At 40.6% G+C, this 15264-nt stretch overlaps 1 protein-coding gene across 8 annotated transcripts in view; it reads right to left on the bottom strand.

The window, feature by feature from the left end:
• TRPC7 (transient receptor potential cation channel subfamily C member 7) overlaps positions 1 to 15264 on the bottom strand; it is a 71928-nt gene that overhangs the window by 15860 nt on the left and 40804 nt on the right. For all 8 annotated transcript variants that reach the window (XM_064725152.1, XM_064725154.1, XM_064725156.1 and 5 more), the window contains exons 4-7: positions 13136 to 13300; positions 8102 to 8318; positions 3154 to 3387; positions 1087 to 1351 (exon numbers count right to left, since the gene is read on the bottom strand). In XM_064725152.1, the coding sequence (XP_064581222.1) occupies positions 1087 to 1351; positions 3154 to 3387; positions 8102 to 8318; positions 13136 to 13300 (881 nt within the window). The remainder of the gene's footprint in view (positions 1 to 1086; positions 1352 to 3153; positions 3388 to 8101; positions 8319 to 13135; positions 13301 to 15264) is intronic.

The following is a 15264-nucleotide window of genomic DNA, read 5'->3' as shown; positions in this document are numbered from 1 at the left end:
TCAGAAATCCTTCCATTAAAATGCACCCTGAGGCTCCAGGAGAGGTCTAGAATGCAAATTTGGCTCAACAAGGGAAAGTAAACATTGTGTTACAGGTTACATGTGGCACAAGAGGGTGGTGTGGTAAAACTGTAAGGCAGCAGCCACTTGCAGGACAGAAATGATGCTGGAAAGGTAATTTCTCCAAAAGGAGTGATGAGCTTAGCCCCAGGCTCACTGTGTAACACGTTCCAGGACTGACACATCAAATGCAGCATCAAATGTCTGCTGTGCACACAGTCACCACTGTGGGCTCAGGCTCTGTGGCTTTGGAGTGGTTTCCTGAAAGTCAGCTCACAGCAAGGGAAAAACATCATACCAAGAGAGATGTGTGGGAAGGAAAGCCTCCCCTGTGTCCCTAAGGCAAGTCAAGGTGGATTTGTGACACTAAACTGACTGTCCCAGTGCTGTGCTGGTGCCACACTGCAGTGAGGGAGGAGACTTTTCCCTGGATGCATGGGACACATCCCTCAGACTCAGCAGGACTTTCCCCTGCTCTGGAAACTCCTTCAGGACCTCATCTGTCCCCTACAGGACTGGGACTGAAGCGCAAAAGAAAGTAGAAAGGTAGATTGAGGAAGACTTCATTTACTTCCTTATTTTGGGACCCCTCTCCATGAAACAGACCACCAACCTGTTTCAAGGAACAAACTGAACAAACTGCATGCTTAACAGCTTTTGAACTAATTACCATACAAAGCAAGGAATGGGATGTACCAAAGTTATGAATATGTATTTGTATTTTGGGTATTCAATACTTGTATAGATAAAAGGGCTCTGTAATCACCTGTAAATTGCAGTGTGTATTTGGGAGCTATCCCACAATAAACACACACTTTCTAACTTTAACCTTTAGAGAGTTTTTGTCCGTCACAGTTGGATATCGGTACGAGATAAATATCCATATTTTTATAAATAAATCAGTGTTTCCAGTTTCCCTGCCAAAACCTGGGTGTGATTTTCCCCCAGAGCTGCAGCAGGAAGCCCCTGAGCAGAGGGCCAGAGGGGCCAGCCCTGCAGAGCAGCCTCCCTCCCACGGGTACTCACGTTGTAAACGCGGGGTTGTACTTTGCACCAAGGTAGTAAGAGTAAAGGTTGAACATCCCAATCATGAAGGCTAGGAACACCATGATGAAGATGACCATGAACTTGAAGATGTCCTTCACGGTCCTGCCCAGAGAGATCTGCAGGGGGCCGAAGCTTTCGTTGGCTGGAAGAATGTAAGCAATGCGGGAGAAGCTGAGTACCACAGCTATGGCATACAGGCCTTCTGAAATGATCTGGGGATCCGAGGGGAGCCACTTGTTCCTGGCTAAAACAATACATGTACACTGGGTGTTAGTAACAGAAAGGGTTAGCTGGAAGCTGCTATGATAAATGACCCTTTTCCAGACTCAGTCTTGCATTTGGGTGGGAGTTAAAGAGAAAAAAAAAACCAAACAACTTTGGGGCAATTGTACACTGGACCACAATGTGCTGTACAAATATGGTGAATTAGTTGTATTTTTCACATGGTAAAGGTAGGAAATTACGAAATCACTGGGATTTACTGAAGCCACACAGTGAAAAAAAAACCCAGCATGTCTTTAAACAAACTTGATATTTTCTGTTTCCTAGTTGAATATTAACTGTGCTGTGCTTTGTCCATTTGAAGCTCTTGAGATGGAGAACCAAAACCACAACACAGTGGAGTAGAGCTGTAGATTTGGATGCAGGGCACTGTGTCAGTATTTGGAAATGAAACATTAGGGAGACCAAGATCTTCTATCCCCACCATTAGATAAGAAAGTTAGGATTTGTTCAGATAAAGCAGGTATAAACATTGTGTACCATTTTCATATTATGTCTAAATTAAAACCAGTTTCTAAAGTCTAGTTACTCTAATATTTTTACTTTAAAAAGCTCCAGATATGCATCATTTACCTAATCTGCTGAAATGTAAACATTTATATTAATATGGCTTATAAGTGTCCTTGCATCAACTCAGGCTCTTGATGAAAAGATTGCGACTCATTTAAAACATGTGACATCTTCAGGGCCACAGCACTAAACTAGGGCATTATTTGCAGTAATCTGAACCAAAGGGAAAGCAGCAGATGGAGGAATTCACAGCATCTTGTTGGGATATTCTGTTCTGGACCCTTTGCATCTTTGTGTCATGAACTCACTTTAAATGGGTGAGCAGCAAGGCAGAGAGGGAAAAGCCACAACCTCATCTCTGTGGCTCTTGGCTTGTGTGGGCAGGGAGGGATGCTGGAGGCTGAGCTGGTGGTGCCACTCAGATCCTGTGGCTCTGAACTGCTCTGGGTCAGGCTCTGGGGCTGGGTGGGTCTAAGTGGAGGAAATGCTGCCCCAGCTCTCCTCTCCAGCCCAAGCACAGCGCCAGAACAACCACCACAACACCTAGGGAGCCGCTGGTGTTCCTCAGTGCCCAGCTCTGGAGCTCCTGCAACCACTGTGAGCAAAAATCCCCGTGGGTTTTGCCCATCTACAGCTGGCAGAGGTGTGCAGTGTCTCCACTCCCCACAAGTGTGCGAAGCTCTGTTCATTTCTGTATAGCGAAGGAAAACCATTTCAGCCGTCCAAAAGAGCATTTTCAAGGCACTGCTGTGGCTTGCATTTCCCAATGTCAGCACTTATAGATGATACAGACCCTACAAAAATGTAGGTTTTGATGAGCAGCAGCTATTTTTATTGCCATTCTTATTTATTTTTGTCGAGGTGTTAGATGTAACAGAAATGCAGAGTTACTGCAGCCTCAGATTCTGTGTTTGTTCACACATTTCCCTCCTCTCTCATTTGGAAAGCCAAGCAGATTAATTCATCTGTAATTTAAATTCTATTCTGCTCACTCAGAGTTCCTGATTACCTGTTGCTCAAGCTACATTTTCAGCATGTGATTGACCTGAATGTAGCACAAGAGCAGAGGCTGAATGAGGTTTAGATCCTTTCTGACTGGTTAGGAAGATGGCTGGAATGGACAGATCTATGGAAAATAATTTGGTTTATTCAGAAAAAATACTATATAAATATCACAAAAAGAAAGCTGCTTTCAGTATTGCCACACATTAACTTAAAAGAACAGGAAATATTAGATAGCAAAAAGCATCTTACCATAGGTAAAGTAAGCAACTTCAGGGGGAAGGGTGACATTATTGAGGTCATCATCCTGAACGTACTGATCTACGTACTGTTGTGCCTCAGAGGCTTTGAGAAAAGCCATGAACCTGGCAGTGAATGATGCCACAAAGATGGACAGCATCCCAAAATCCAGCAGGTTCCAGAGATGCACCACATATTCACGGGGACCCTCTTCCCAGATCTCCTTGCACTCCGACCATATCATACCTGTGGAGGGATCAGAGCATCTGTAACTGGCAAGCACAGGAGGTGTTTATTCAGACAGATCTGTTTCCTGCTTGCAGTGGCTTCTAAGATCAAAGCTGCAGACTCTTTAATTAAACATATGAATTGAGAATGGCTCATGTCATCTTTTCTTAAAAATTAATACAACCTTTTGTGCTTATGAAGCAGAAATCTCAAAATGTCACTATATAAGTAAATGAAAAAGCTGATTTCTGATGATGACGACAGAAAAAGCACTGTTCAGAGATTCTGATGACAGTAGAAAATTCTACTCCTGATGCAGTTGGAAAAAAAGTAGATTTCCTCTCTTGTCCCCAGAATGACCTTCCTACCCTGAGGCACTGAAGATGGCACTGCTTGCTCTGCTGCTCTTTTCTACCTTCCCGAAGATAGAGGGTGCATCTATTTGGAGAATACAAACAGAACTGTTTAATAGCAATTTTAGTATGATTAAAAAAGGGTAAGACAGAAATTCTTTCCTTCCAATTTCATAAAGCTTTCTCTATTAAATAATGAATTTCCATATAATAAAGTCTGAACTACCACTTTGCAAACACTGAGTTTAGCCCAAATTTATGATTTCTGACAACAGACTTACAAATAAACCTAAATGCCAAACCCAGTGAATTCAAATATTTGACATCCATGTCCTACTGGGAAGAGCTGGAGTGGACAAGTGAATTCAGTCAAAGAGCTCAGGTCAGATTCACCAATTTACCCAACTTTCAATCCCAGCAGGGCTCCAGGGCCGAAATCTCGCTCCTGAATAGCTAAAGTGTTGGAATATTTAACCCACTGATAAATATTTCCTGCTCTCTACCCAGTCCTGTTTCCATAGCAGCAGCAAAATTCACATTTAATCAAGGAGGAGCAGCGCCTGCCAATTTCCATGTGACCTCCTGCAATCTTCTCCTTTCTGTGAACTCCTTTCGTCCTCTCTGCTGGAGGCTCTCGTGGTGTGGCATGCAAATGCTTTTGCTTGGCTCCTTCTGAAGCTCCTGGGGTGTCCCCAGAGGTGCACTGGGGTTACAGAGAGGGAAACAGGTCACTGGGAATTTAGCCTGAGGTGGAGGAGAGGAGAGCTGCTGCTCTCAGTCCTTGTGCATGGGGAAGGATTGAAAGAGAAAAAGGGAAGCTGGGCTCTCCATGGCACCATCAGGCAAGGTCACAGTGAGCCTGTGAGCTCCACAGCCCTGGGAACTCCCTGGAGATGTGCCCTGATTTGGGTCAGTCCTGGGAGAGAGTCTGAGAGCTGCAGGATGCAGAGCAGAGGGCAGGAGAGGAGCATCCCAGCTCTCCTCCTCTTGGTGCCTGGCTGTGTGAAAGCAGGAACTTCATCCCACAGTGACACTCGCCAAGAGTGAGATTTAATAATAAATAGCCTAAGGTAGGAGGTGGAAGAATTGGTTTCTCAGGAATTTTCCTGGAGCAAGGATAAAATATTAAAGAAACATTTCTGCCTTGGAAAAAAAGCATTCCAGAAATGATGGATAGGAGCCATTAGCCCTGTGCATTATATGTGTGCTTTAAAAAGGTACCAAAGCACTTAAAGAAATATCACATGCATGGTAGCATTGCCCAACAAAGCACTTGTTCACTGATGGACAGAAATGATTCCCATCCAAATTTATTTCTAATCTTGCTCACTTAATATACCTAAGCCACAGATTAATGAAGAAGTGTCTAAAACTGAGGAGTCTGACTAAAATAAGAATCCATCTGTGAAAGTAACATGCTAGTGGCCTATAATTTCCACTGTTCTTTTCCCCAGCTTTGTGGCAATCATTTTTTTTTAAAAATGTCTGTCAGGACAAGTAGGAAAGTTACAGCAATTACTTGGTCAGTACTGTTGGGTAATTGTATGTACATTGTGAGAGAGTAATTTAAATCTCCTCTTTAGTAAAAGTATTGAGAAAAGAAAAATCAGCTAAAATTCAGGGGATGGGACATAAGATGAGGTGTAAGAAATAAGAAGTAGTTAGACAAATCAGCTCTGCCAGGTTTAGATTGCAGTGTGGTGTTTCTGAGCCCCCCAATGGCTCTGGCAGGGGGTGTTTCCCTGAGTTTGATGCTCAGGGATGTGGGATGTGAGCACATCCTAGGCTCAGCTCCTGCTTCTCTTGTTCCCACAGCAGGGATGATCAGAAATGTCACCTTGAAGGGCAATTCTGGTTTCAGCAGGGGAAGGAGAGTCAAGATACAGGCACAGCCCATCTGGAAGAAAAATGGGAGTGTGCAAGAAGTGCTGTGCACCACCTGTGCACAAAAAGGAACAGTTTGTCAGATTTTTATATCCTCTGGCCTGGTACATAAATCAGGAGCAGCTGAAGTTGCAGAGCTGCCTTTGAGCCTTCCTGGGTCCACCAAAGGCTGTTTGATTAAGAGATTAATAGTGCTCAGATTGCATCTACCCAGAGTTTAACTGCTACCCTGGCTGCTTTTGCAGTGGGGATTTAGAAATAAACCCCCTGCTTTGAGTGCACACTTCTGCCCATGCTGTTCATGAGGAAAATGCCAGCCTTCCTAATTTGAAGAGGAAGAGATGGGAAGCTCTGGCCACAGGGAAGAGGCAGCCAAGGCAAGCAATGAGCCCTCAGTACATGAGCCAAAATTGCTGTGCACCATGTACAAAGGGGACGTTGGTCTTGTTTAAGATCATGAGATCCCCATGATTGTTTAAACTTGACAATCCATCCCATCCCTCAGGTGTGCCAGCCTCAGCGTTTACCATCTGCCAGCTCACTAAGGGTGCACTAGAACTCTCTTCATTAATGCTGGTAATTAAATAACACTGTCCCCATACAGACCCTGAGGGACACCACTTGTCACCAATGTCCATCAGTGGACTCTGAGCCACTGCCCACACAACCCTCAGCAACTTTCTTACACATCTATCAGCCCACCCATCAAATCCATCTGTCTCTGATTTAGAGAGAAGGATGTTGTGGGGATCCATGTCAAAGGCTTTACAAAAGTCCAGTTAAATGCCATCTGCAGCTTGTCCTTGTGCACTTACACAGTCACTCCATCAGAGAAGGCCACTAGGTAGGTCTGTGTTGGCCACTTTAATTATATTTCTACTTGAATATAGGTATTTATAATATCTGTAAGATTTTAGCACCAAAAGCTGCCACCCTTGGTGCTTTTACAATCGTTGAAGTTCGGGGTCACACATGGGGCTCAACAAGAGCAGGTGTCTGCAGGCCACATGCACCAAACTTTCACCTCAGTATTGCTGAAACATTACTTGAAGCTTTCTGGAGGCAGGCAGGTAAAATGGCCAGAGAAGATTGTCAGTGCAGATGTAGGCAGTCATTAGAAAATCTCATTATATTCAGGAGTCTGTACAATGAATCACCTTTCTACTCCCAGAAAAGTGAAAACCTTCTCTTTAAATGAAATGTTTTCTTCTTCATCTCTCAGGAACTCAACAAGCAGACAGATACCTACTGCCTATAAGAGAAGAATACCTAGTTTAAAATCTAATCATCTTGTCCAACTGCTTTAATATAATTTTAAAAATATATCTTACAGTCTTACTCTATCCAGTCTGGCATCTATTCAGCATTTTCTAGCCTAATATCCTGTATGGGATTCTGATTATCACAGGGACAGGGAACAAAGAAACACTGGCCAGGAAGTCATCAGATAGAGCAGCCATATCCTATTTTTCAGGGGAATTTAATGCCATCAGTACTTATGGAACAGTGGAATTATTTGCTGCAAGAAGAGAATCAAAATCATGGTGGTGAACAAAAATAGGTTCAGAAGAGGTAGACAAAGATTCTCCAGAGTTGATAAGCTCAATTTCCCAATAAATTCTCCTGAACTTGTTTAGATTAGTGGTTCAAACTAAGTGACCTGCCAGGAGTAAATGATGCCTGTAGGAAACGTGAGACATCTGAATTTGTCTGAAACTCCTTAGAAATTTGACTTGTGGATGTGGCACACTTTCACACTCAAAAGGTTCACCCACATAAATCCTTGCTTTGTAATTGCTGAATACTTTAATTTCTTTTGTACAATTTGAGCACTGCACTGTCCTCTCACTGGTAAAAATTTCATACTACAAATTTCATAAAATCTAGCTCTTACTTGCCTAGAAGGTTTCATCACTAGACCTTGGAGTGCACTACAAGAAAAGCAAATGACATTATACTCATTTTGCAGGCAAAGACACTGAGGTTCAGTGAATTACAGTAGGATCCCATGGCAGGGCAATAAATCAGACTCACCACACTTCTTTCTGCTCACTTTGTCCCAGAGTGAAGCCACAAGTTTCTATTATAATATTATCTTCTTTAAGATGCAATGATTAAACCAACAGAGATAAATGGGCAACATCTGTGGCATTTATGATGGAAACTGGAAAAATCAGGTAAATGGGAATTTGCTAAGCACCATTCAATGTTTTCAAAAGTAGTGGCCACGATCAGTCTTCTTCACTCCTCTTTTAATGAAAAGTCTTGACATCAACTTCTAGACTCATAGTAAGTTGTTTCAATTTTGGGGAGTTTTCTTGGTTTGGGTTTTTTGTTTGTTTATCTTGGGGTTTGTTGGGTTTTTGGGGTTTTTTTTGTTTGTTTTGGGGTTTTTTAAAATTTTCTTTTTTCTTTGTCTTGTCATTGTGTGTTATGCTATTCCTAATGAGATTGAACTTCCACAGAGCACTTGTGGGCACTTTGGTTTTACTTACCCAATACCCACTTCATGATCAGCAATTCTGTCCATGAGAACTGGGTTGTTTTGACTCTGAATATTTGCTTTGGATGATCCGTGATGGTCTCGTTGGGGAGATTTTTGACTCCTTCAAACCGATCAGAGGCGTTCACCACTAACAGTCCCAGGAAGATTGTGAAAGAAACTGCATGAGCCACAAACTTCATGAAAGGGCTTCGAAGGGTACGTCCCAGCTGCAATGCAACATGCACAGTCAGAAGGTTTTTATTTACCCACCACAGCTAGCCTGAAAGCAAAGCTGAGTTAATAGGAGAAATATCAATTGATGATTTTTGAGTGTATCCATAGCAAAAAAGAAGACAAGGCTGTCAGCATGGAAACAAATTAGAAAAGATACATGAAAATTTTTTGTAAGCTAAACTATGTGCAGAAGTAAATGTGTATACGTGCCTTATTAAGTTTCTGTAAAACTTTTGCCAATTATATTGACACTAATTGCTTGCACCAATTAATAAGTTATTGTGATGTAGTTAATGACTTAAGATCACACTTTTTTAAGAGTATATATGCTGAAGAACACACAGAATAAAAACTTTCTTAGACCCTGATCACATGTATGTACGTCACATCCAACCTAACAGTGACATTTGATGTGATGTCCTAGATGTTTTTCACTATAAAATTTGAAACCTTTTGCCCAGGGTGAAAAGGATTCAGTAATTGATTCTGGATCATTAGCTAAATCGAGTTTAGATTTGTTCAAGTTGTTATTTGCTATTACTAGACATTATGCATTGAGTAATTTTCTATGCATGGCAATGCCTCTTTAAACCCACATGTAATATCTAATTGCCCTGGCCATATGGTGAGTAGAAAATGAAGAGCCAGGACATTTATATGAGAGACATGTTTATTTGTCTTATATGAATGCACTTGTGTGTCAATATAAAGACTAATGATGGACACAATTCTCATCCTGATATGTTAGAATCTTTTATTAATAGTGAATTCTCGGTTCATTATCAATGTGTAAGAAACAGCCTTCTGGTTAAATATGCTTTAGTAATGCTTTTCAAATGCTTTGCTATGATAGTCTTCTCTCATAATTAGTACCAAAGCTGGAGAATTACTCCCAGAATACAAGGATTTATTTCAAGAAACTAAGCCAAGAACAAGAGCAGCACGTCTCTTCCCTGCAGATAATTGTTCTGCTCTTCTTGACAAGCTTTCTTGGTTAATGAATTTAAATATCACTCTTTAAATTTCAAATTTTCTGTGACCCAAGAAAACATTACTCCAGAATGATGGAAGGAGTAGAAGCATTTTCAGGAGCACTAGGGCCAAAGCCTGTAGTGTTGGACACAACAGGGAGCAATGGAAGAGCTGACCTGGATGGGATCTTTCCAAACTCCCCTCAAAGCCAATTCAAAATATTTTTTTCTGTTTACTACTCATTGATTCCTTCCCTTTGATGCCAAGATATAATCCATTGTTTTTAATATCCACTGATTTGATAATAAAACTTCATAGGAAAGAGAACATAAAAAGGAAATTACTTATTTTCATATTTATCTCCAATAGCAGATTAATTCCAAGGAGCCCTGGTCTCTGCTTATGGCAGAACAGGAAATATTTCAAAAGCAGAGGTCTCTAGGTCTAGCAGAAATTCAAAGGAATTACTAGGAATCAGGGGTTTATTTGTTTTTCTTTTCAGAGTTTATAAAATGTCAATAAAATATTTTATAAAGTTGAAAGAATAGGAAATCCTATTGGAAAATGTGCATGCTTCTAAATACTGAAAAGACTTTCCATTAAAGGAAATGAAAATATCTGCTCTTTCCTGAGGTCCTTATTAACATTCTCTGAGGTCAGTAAGGACATGTTTAGTTGGGTAGATATTGCACTAGCTTGAAACCTAAGTTTATTTAATCTTGTATAGGAATAATATGGCAGACATAGGAGTGGATGAAGTGTTAAAACCAGTCTCAACCCTTACAGTTCTGGTTCACTTCCTGTGCTGTCACTATTGGTGTAGTTCTCAACAGTTTTTATGGTTGATGTTGTGTAGATTGATGCTTTGTAGAAGAATTTATAATTTCAGTACTGAGCTGCATGAGGTGATGGGATAGGTCTAAAGTCACACAGTAATAAACTCAGATGTTTTCCCCCTCTGATCTGAGAGAGTTCAGATTGCAAGAGTAAAGTGGAACACCAGCCATGGATCCTTAGCAAGAAATTTTTAAGAAAGTGCATTTGCAATCTGTATGAGACTCATTTCTACCCTGAATTCACTAAAAGAGGAAAAGCAATCCCTATTGAATCATGAACCCTCTCCACACAGACTTACCCTGCTATAGAAATGTAAAATAAAAAGACCTTAGATTAAAGTAGCATAGTCTCAGTTATCAGAGAAATAATCCCATGTATTACAGAACCAAATGAATTCCGTGGGTAATTTCCCTTACTTCTCTCATGATTTAACAAAAATCTGCATTTAGTTAATGCTACTTCAGCCATTTGTCCCATTTATTACTTCAGAAAGCTTACCATTATTTTTTTGAGCTGATGCTTTTTATATCTTCTCAGAAATCTAATTTTTAGCTTAGAGCTAAATAAGATGTAGACTAAAATGTTCTGTAAAAAACTTATGAAGTGTGAATTCCTCCAACCAGTCTAATGCTTTATGACAATAAGAGTTTTCAAACAACATGATATAGCTAAACTCAAGGTGTGTAACTGCATGAGTGTATCAATTTCTTGATTATTACTGTGGAAAAATTATTTCTTTGCCCTGTTGTGTAAGATCAAGATTGCTCCATCAGTAAAAATCAAATAAAATAACTGTAAAGCTGACCAGGACAAAACTGGGCTGCTCAGAGTGGAGATGCTGCCTGTGTAGAATTTTCTGCAATAACACTGTGAGAGGATAGCAGGCTCTTGGATCAACCTGCAGCCCTTGAAATTAATAGTGATGATTTTGAGTGAGGTACCAATTCTTAGGGATAAAATTGTGTTTGTGATTCAGTTATTTCTATCACAGGCCCCAATCAAAAATCAAGACTACATTGTTCTGATCAAGGCAAATCCATGCATTAAAAGACAATACCTGTCTGAAGGAAATTTCAACTGGTCTTTGTGCTAGAAGGTTACATGTGGTTTTTTAAAGTCTAGGGGGGTGAAAAGGAAGGAACATTGAAAAATGACAATGCATGAAAGGTTTAGGATAATGAAATCAAAGCTGATGAAAAGTTAAGTATCCCCCTCCCCCCATTTTTAAATTTTATTACACCTACCTCAAGAAATTAAAACTAAGTCACTTTCTCAATAATTTCTTACTTCTGCTGTAAAACTGACTCAGTTTCTTTTCTCTTAGTTATTATGTTCTTTAAATTCTCCACTTATTTCTAGTCTAATTGTTCTTCCTACCTATTGCCATATTGAAATGTGGCCTCTATAATTCTGAGACTGCATCACAAATGTTGCTGTTGGCTGGTGTGCCAACTCCCAACACATTCAACAGAGGTGAAGGAAATTAAACAGCTTCATAAATCCCTGCTAGACTGGGGTTTGACATGAAGAGATCAGGGTGGTAATTCCACACAATAATTCCCTCTATGAGCCAGCCAAAAGCACCCACAGCACAGCCTGGATTTCACATGAACTTCTCTGTGAGCATTTCTGAGTCCTGGATGGTACCCATGGAAAATGAGGAGCTTTGTGTTGGTACAGACCTCGAGGAGATGAAGTTACATCTTCACATCCTCTAACACAAAGTGCTCCTCTTGGACCTATTTTGGAGGAGACCAAGGCTTAAATGTGTTTTATTATCTCAGATGTACTGAAGGACTTTCTCTGGTTGTATTAAGATGTGTTTCAAATTATGGTCTTTCCTCAATACTAATTGATGGATCTATAACCTCTTGAGTTTGAAATATTTAGAAAGGATTCCTCACTGGTATTTAGAGGAAGTGGAAGAAGATACTTTCAGGACTGAATACCAGTGCCAGGGGTCATTTTTATCAAATTTAAGTACCTGTGACAAGCCTCCTGCAGAAGACATCTTCCTTGTAAGGGATGGTGTTGTTGGCTATTGCTGAATGTGAAATTATCTTCTCCCCTGCCACCCCTTTTTCTGTGGCAAGAGCAATGACAAAGCTATTTATCACTCAGCCACACACTTATTTATCTCCACTTGTTTGAGCAGATTCCTTCAGGATGAAACCTCTACAGATTTCATACCACAAACTACTTGAGATTTTACCTAAGCTAATGTTTGGCTCTGGTCCTTTGACCTCTAGGTCTCAACAAACTGTCTTCCACCATCTGATCTGTATTTAGGTATACAGCTGTATTCCAAGTTTCATCATCTCTTCCCTCAAAACCATAAAGATTTTATGATTAAGTCTAGTCCTTGCTGCAACACTAAGAAGTTTCCTGGGGCTTGCCAGAGTTTCAGGCCCATGTGTCATAATAGCGTTCCACTAACTAAAACTACAATAGTGCTCTATTAACTAAAACCACAATAATGCCTCACTAACTAAAACCAAAATTATGCTCTATTAACTAAAACCACAATAATCTTGCATTAACTAAAACCACAACAATGCTCCACTAATTAAAACCACAAGCTCAGAAAGAAGGAGGAAAGGTAACAAAGGAGACCTGAAGAAGGGAGGAACCCACAACAAAAAGTGCATAAAAGAACAAGAATTTTAACATCAGAGTTAACTAAAACAAGAATCTTCTTTAGTTACTTCCAGTTTTGGCGGCTCTTCTATTTTTTCTTCATTATACTCTTATGTTGTTATCTCCTTCACATTTCTTCTTCCTTCTGTTTTCTTGTCACCCATTCCCTTACCCTCTTTACCCACTGAATCTCAGACCATGACAGTTCCATTTGTGTCTGTCAAGCAACACCCCAAGCCTGCTCTCCCCATGGTATCTTAGAGGATACCATGAATCACTTCCCAACATCTTTATGGAAAAATCTGGGGTTTCACTGCAGGCCCTGGGTAAAGATGCCTGCAAAGAGCCCATCAGGAGTTTGTACCTTGCTGCAGGGAGCAATCCAGTAGGCTATGGCAAGGAAGGGCAGCCCGATGGAGACTCCAAAAACAGCCAAGAACTTCACAGCTATGGATTGCTGCCGTAGGCCTGAGAGGTTTTCGTACCACATGGTGAGCAATTGCTGCTGGCAGTTGGGGTGAGCAACGAACTGCAAGAAAAGCAGAAACAGAGACATCAGTAGCATTGTCTGAAGAGGAAGAGATTTCAGGGAAAAACCTTCTGAACTTGCTGGTGGATCATGACAGGTCATGTCTTTGTTGTCCAACAGAAAAACAAGCAAATAGAAAACTGCAAACCAGGCACAGAGGACCCCCAGGTGGTGGCAGAAAGTGCATCACTTCTGCTCCTTGTCTTCTCTAGAAAAAAGCTATTTTTGTGTGGTTAAAAAGCAGAATATCTGAGCCAAACCCCAAAATCCATAAGTGGTCAGCACTGACACAATGCCTCTGAGCAGGTTACTTCTTGGGGAAAGAGAGTGAACCCTGAAATTCAGAAAATACAGAGAGGGGCTTGGAATCAAGCTGGAAAACACTGTGATGACTTTGCCAAGGCCATTGACAGAGCAGCTTAACACAGCACTAATATTAAATTGTTCTATTCACTTTGTAAAGACCAAAAGGGAGCCATTCTGCAGGGCTCTCCTGCAAATTATGAGATCTGGCTGGTATTTTGCTACTTTAAATGCTTTATCTCAGAGTACCTTTCAAAATATGACAGCTCATTCTTTACTGATAGGACAAAGAGACAAATTCAAAAGCAGCAGGGAAAGCTGTGGTGCTCTGGTACAGAAAGTACCTGTTTTGTACCCTGTAACTGGGACTCTTCAGTTTACTGTTCAGAAGTTAAAAAAAAAAAAGGTAAAAAAAAAGGTAAAAAAAAAAGGTGAATGGCAGAAAAGTGGAAAGGGCAGTTTCCTAATGGCAAAATTACAGCACCACCAGATCCTACCTAAGAGTTTTATAATAAAAGATTAAACTTTAGTTCATATTGTTCTTTGAGGTTATTGAATTTAGAATGTGGCTATTTTAATCACAAAGAATTATAATTAAAATGCAAAAGAATAGAAAGAAAAAATGAAAAATAAATATGTTGCTGGTGCAGCTGATTTCATAAGTAGAGCTGAGGGTTTCATTTATTAGTTCTGTGGCTGAATAAATGTTCCTGGGAGGGAAATGTAAAATGCTCTGCTCTTTCAGAGAATAGAACTTTCTGGAGGTGAAGGGGAGGAGGAAGGGGGTCAAGAAAAAAGGAGAGGAGGAAAGAAGAGGCTGCTGAGGGCTTGGGGGCCACAGGGAGGGATGGGACAGGGACCACGCCTGGCAGCCACCCCTTGCCCTGGATCACCCAGCTGGAAGATTTCAGCTGCCATCTGTAGATTTCTTGGGACTGAAAACCAGAGAAAATTCTAACTGTGCTTTCATCTTCACTACCTGTGAACGATGATCGATTTGGGAACTTAATGGACTCTTTTTGAGATGTTTGCTTAACAAAACTGTTACTGTTCAGGTGGAAATACAGTTGCACAGTAATTAGGATTGCTTTGCAGTACCACTTTTCCTTCGTTAATAGCACATTAGCAGCTGTTTTGCGATGAATTAGGCTTTGGGGTCTTCATTTCTCAAAAAGAAGAAGAAAAAAAAAGAAAATGAGACTCCACCCTTCCACTGAATAAATCAATCAGAACAAAGAGAATTGATGGGTACTTTTAACCTCCTTTGTCTTTAGAATTTTTTCCTGGAAATATTAACATTTAAATATGCTTTCTCTTAAGCTGCTTTCATGAAAAAGAATGCTTTAAAAAAAGGTAATTATTAGTCATGAGTCTTAATTTAAAGTGTAAGGTTGAGGTGATGACAGCAGTATTACAAGGAGGCATTTCCTAATGCCTGGTGTTGATGTTTGTCCTAATGCTGCTTGGGCTTGTAATCTTCCTGACAAATGGACAAAAAAACAAAGTGGGAGGAAGCTCAGTAGAGAATTGATCCCTTTTGCAATTTTTATTTTCAGATATCATGAATTCAACCACACTTGTAGTGACTCATGGGAAGGGAAATGACACTGGTGAATGTGCAGACTTTGGGATGAAGGGCCCAAGCAATACCCAGACCTCCT

The sequence above is a fragment of the Zonotrichia leucophrys genome, chromosome 13 (assembly GCF_028769735.1).
Source record: "Zonotrichia leucophrys gambelii isolate GWCS_2022_RI chromosome 13, RI_Zleu_2.0, whole genome shotgun sequence".
NCBI classification, from domain to species: domain Eukaryota; kingdom Metazoa; phylum Chordata; class Aves; order Passeriformes; family Passerellidae; genus Zonotrichia; species Zonotrichia leucophrys.
Note: the sequence above shows the minus strand (reverse complement) of the source record. Positions and strands in the feature narration are given on the sequence as shown.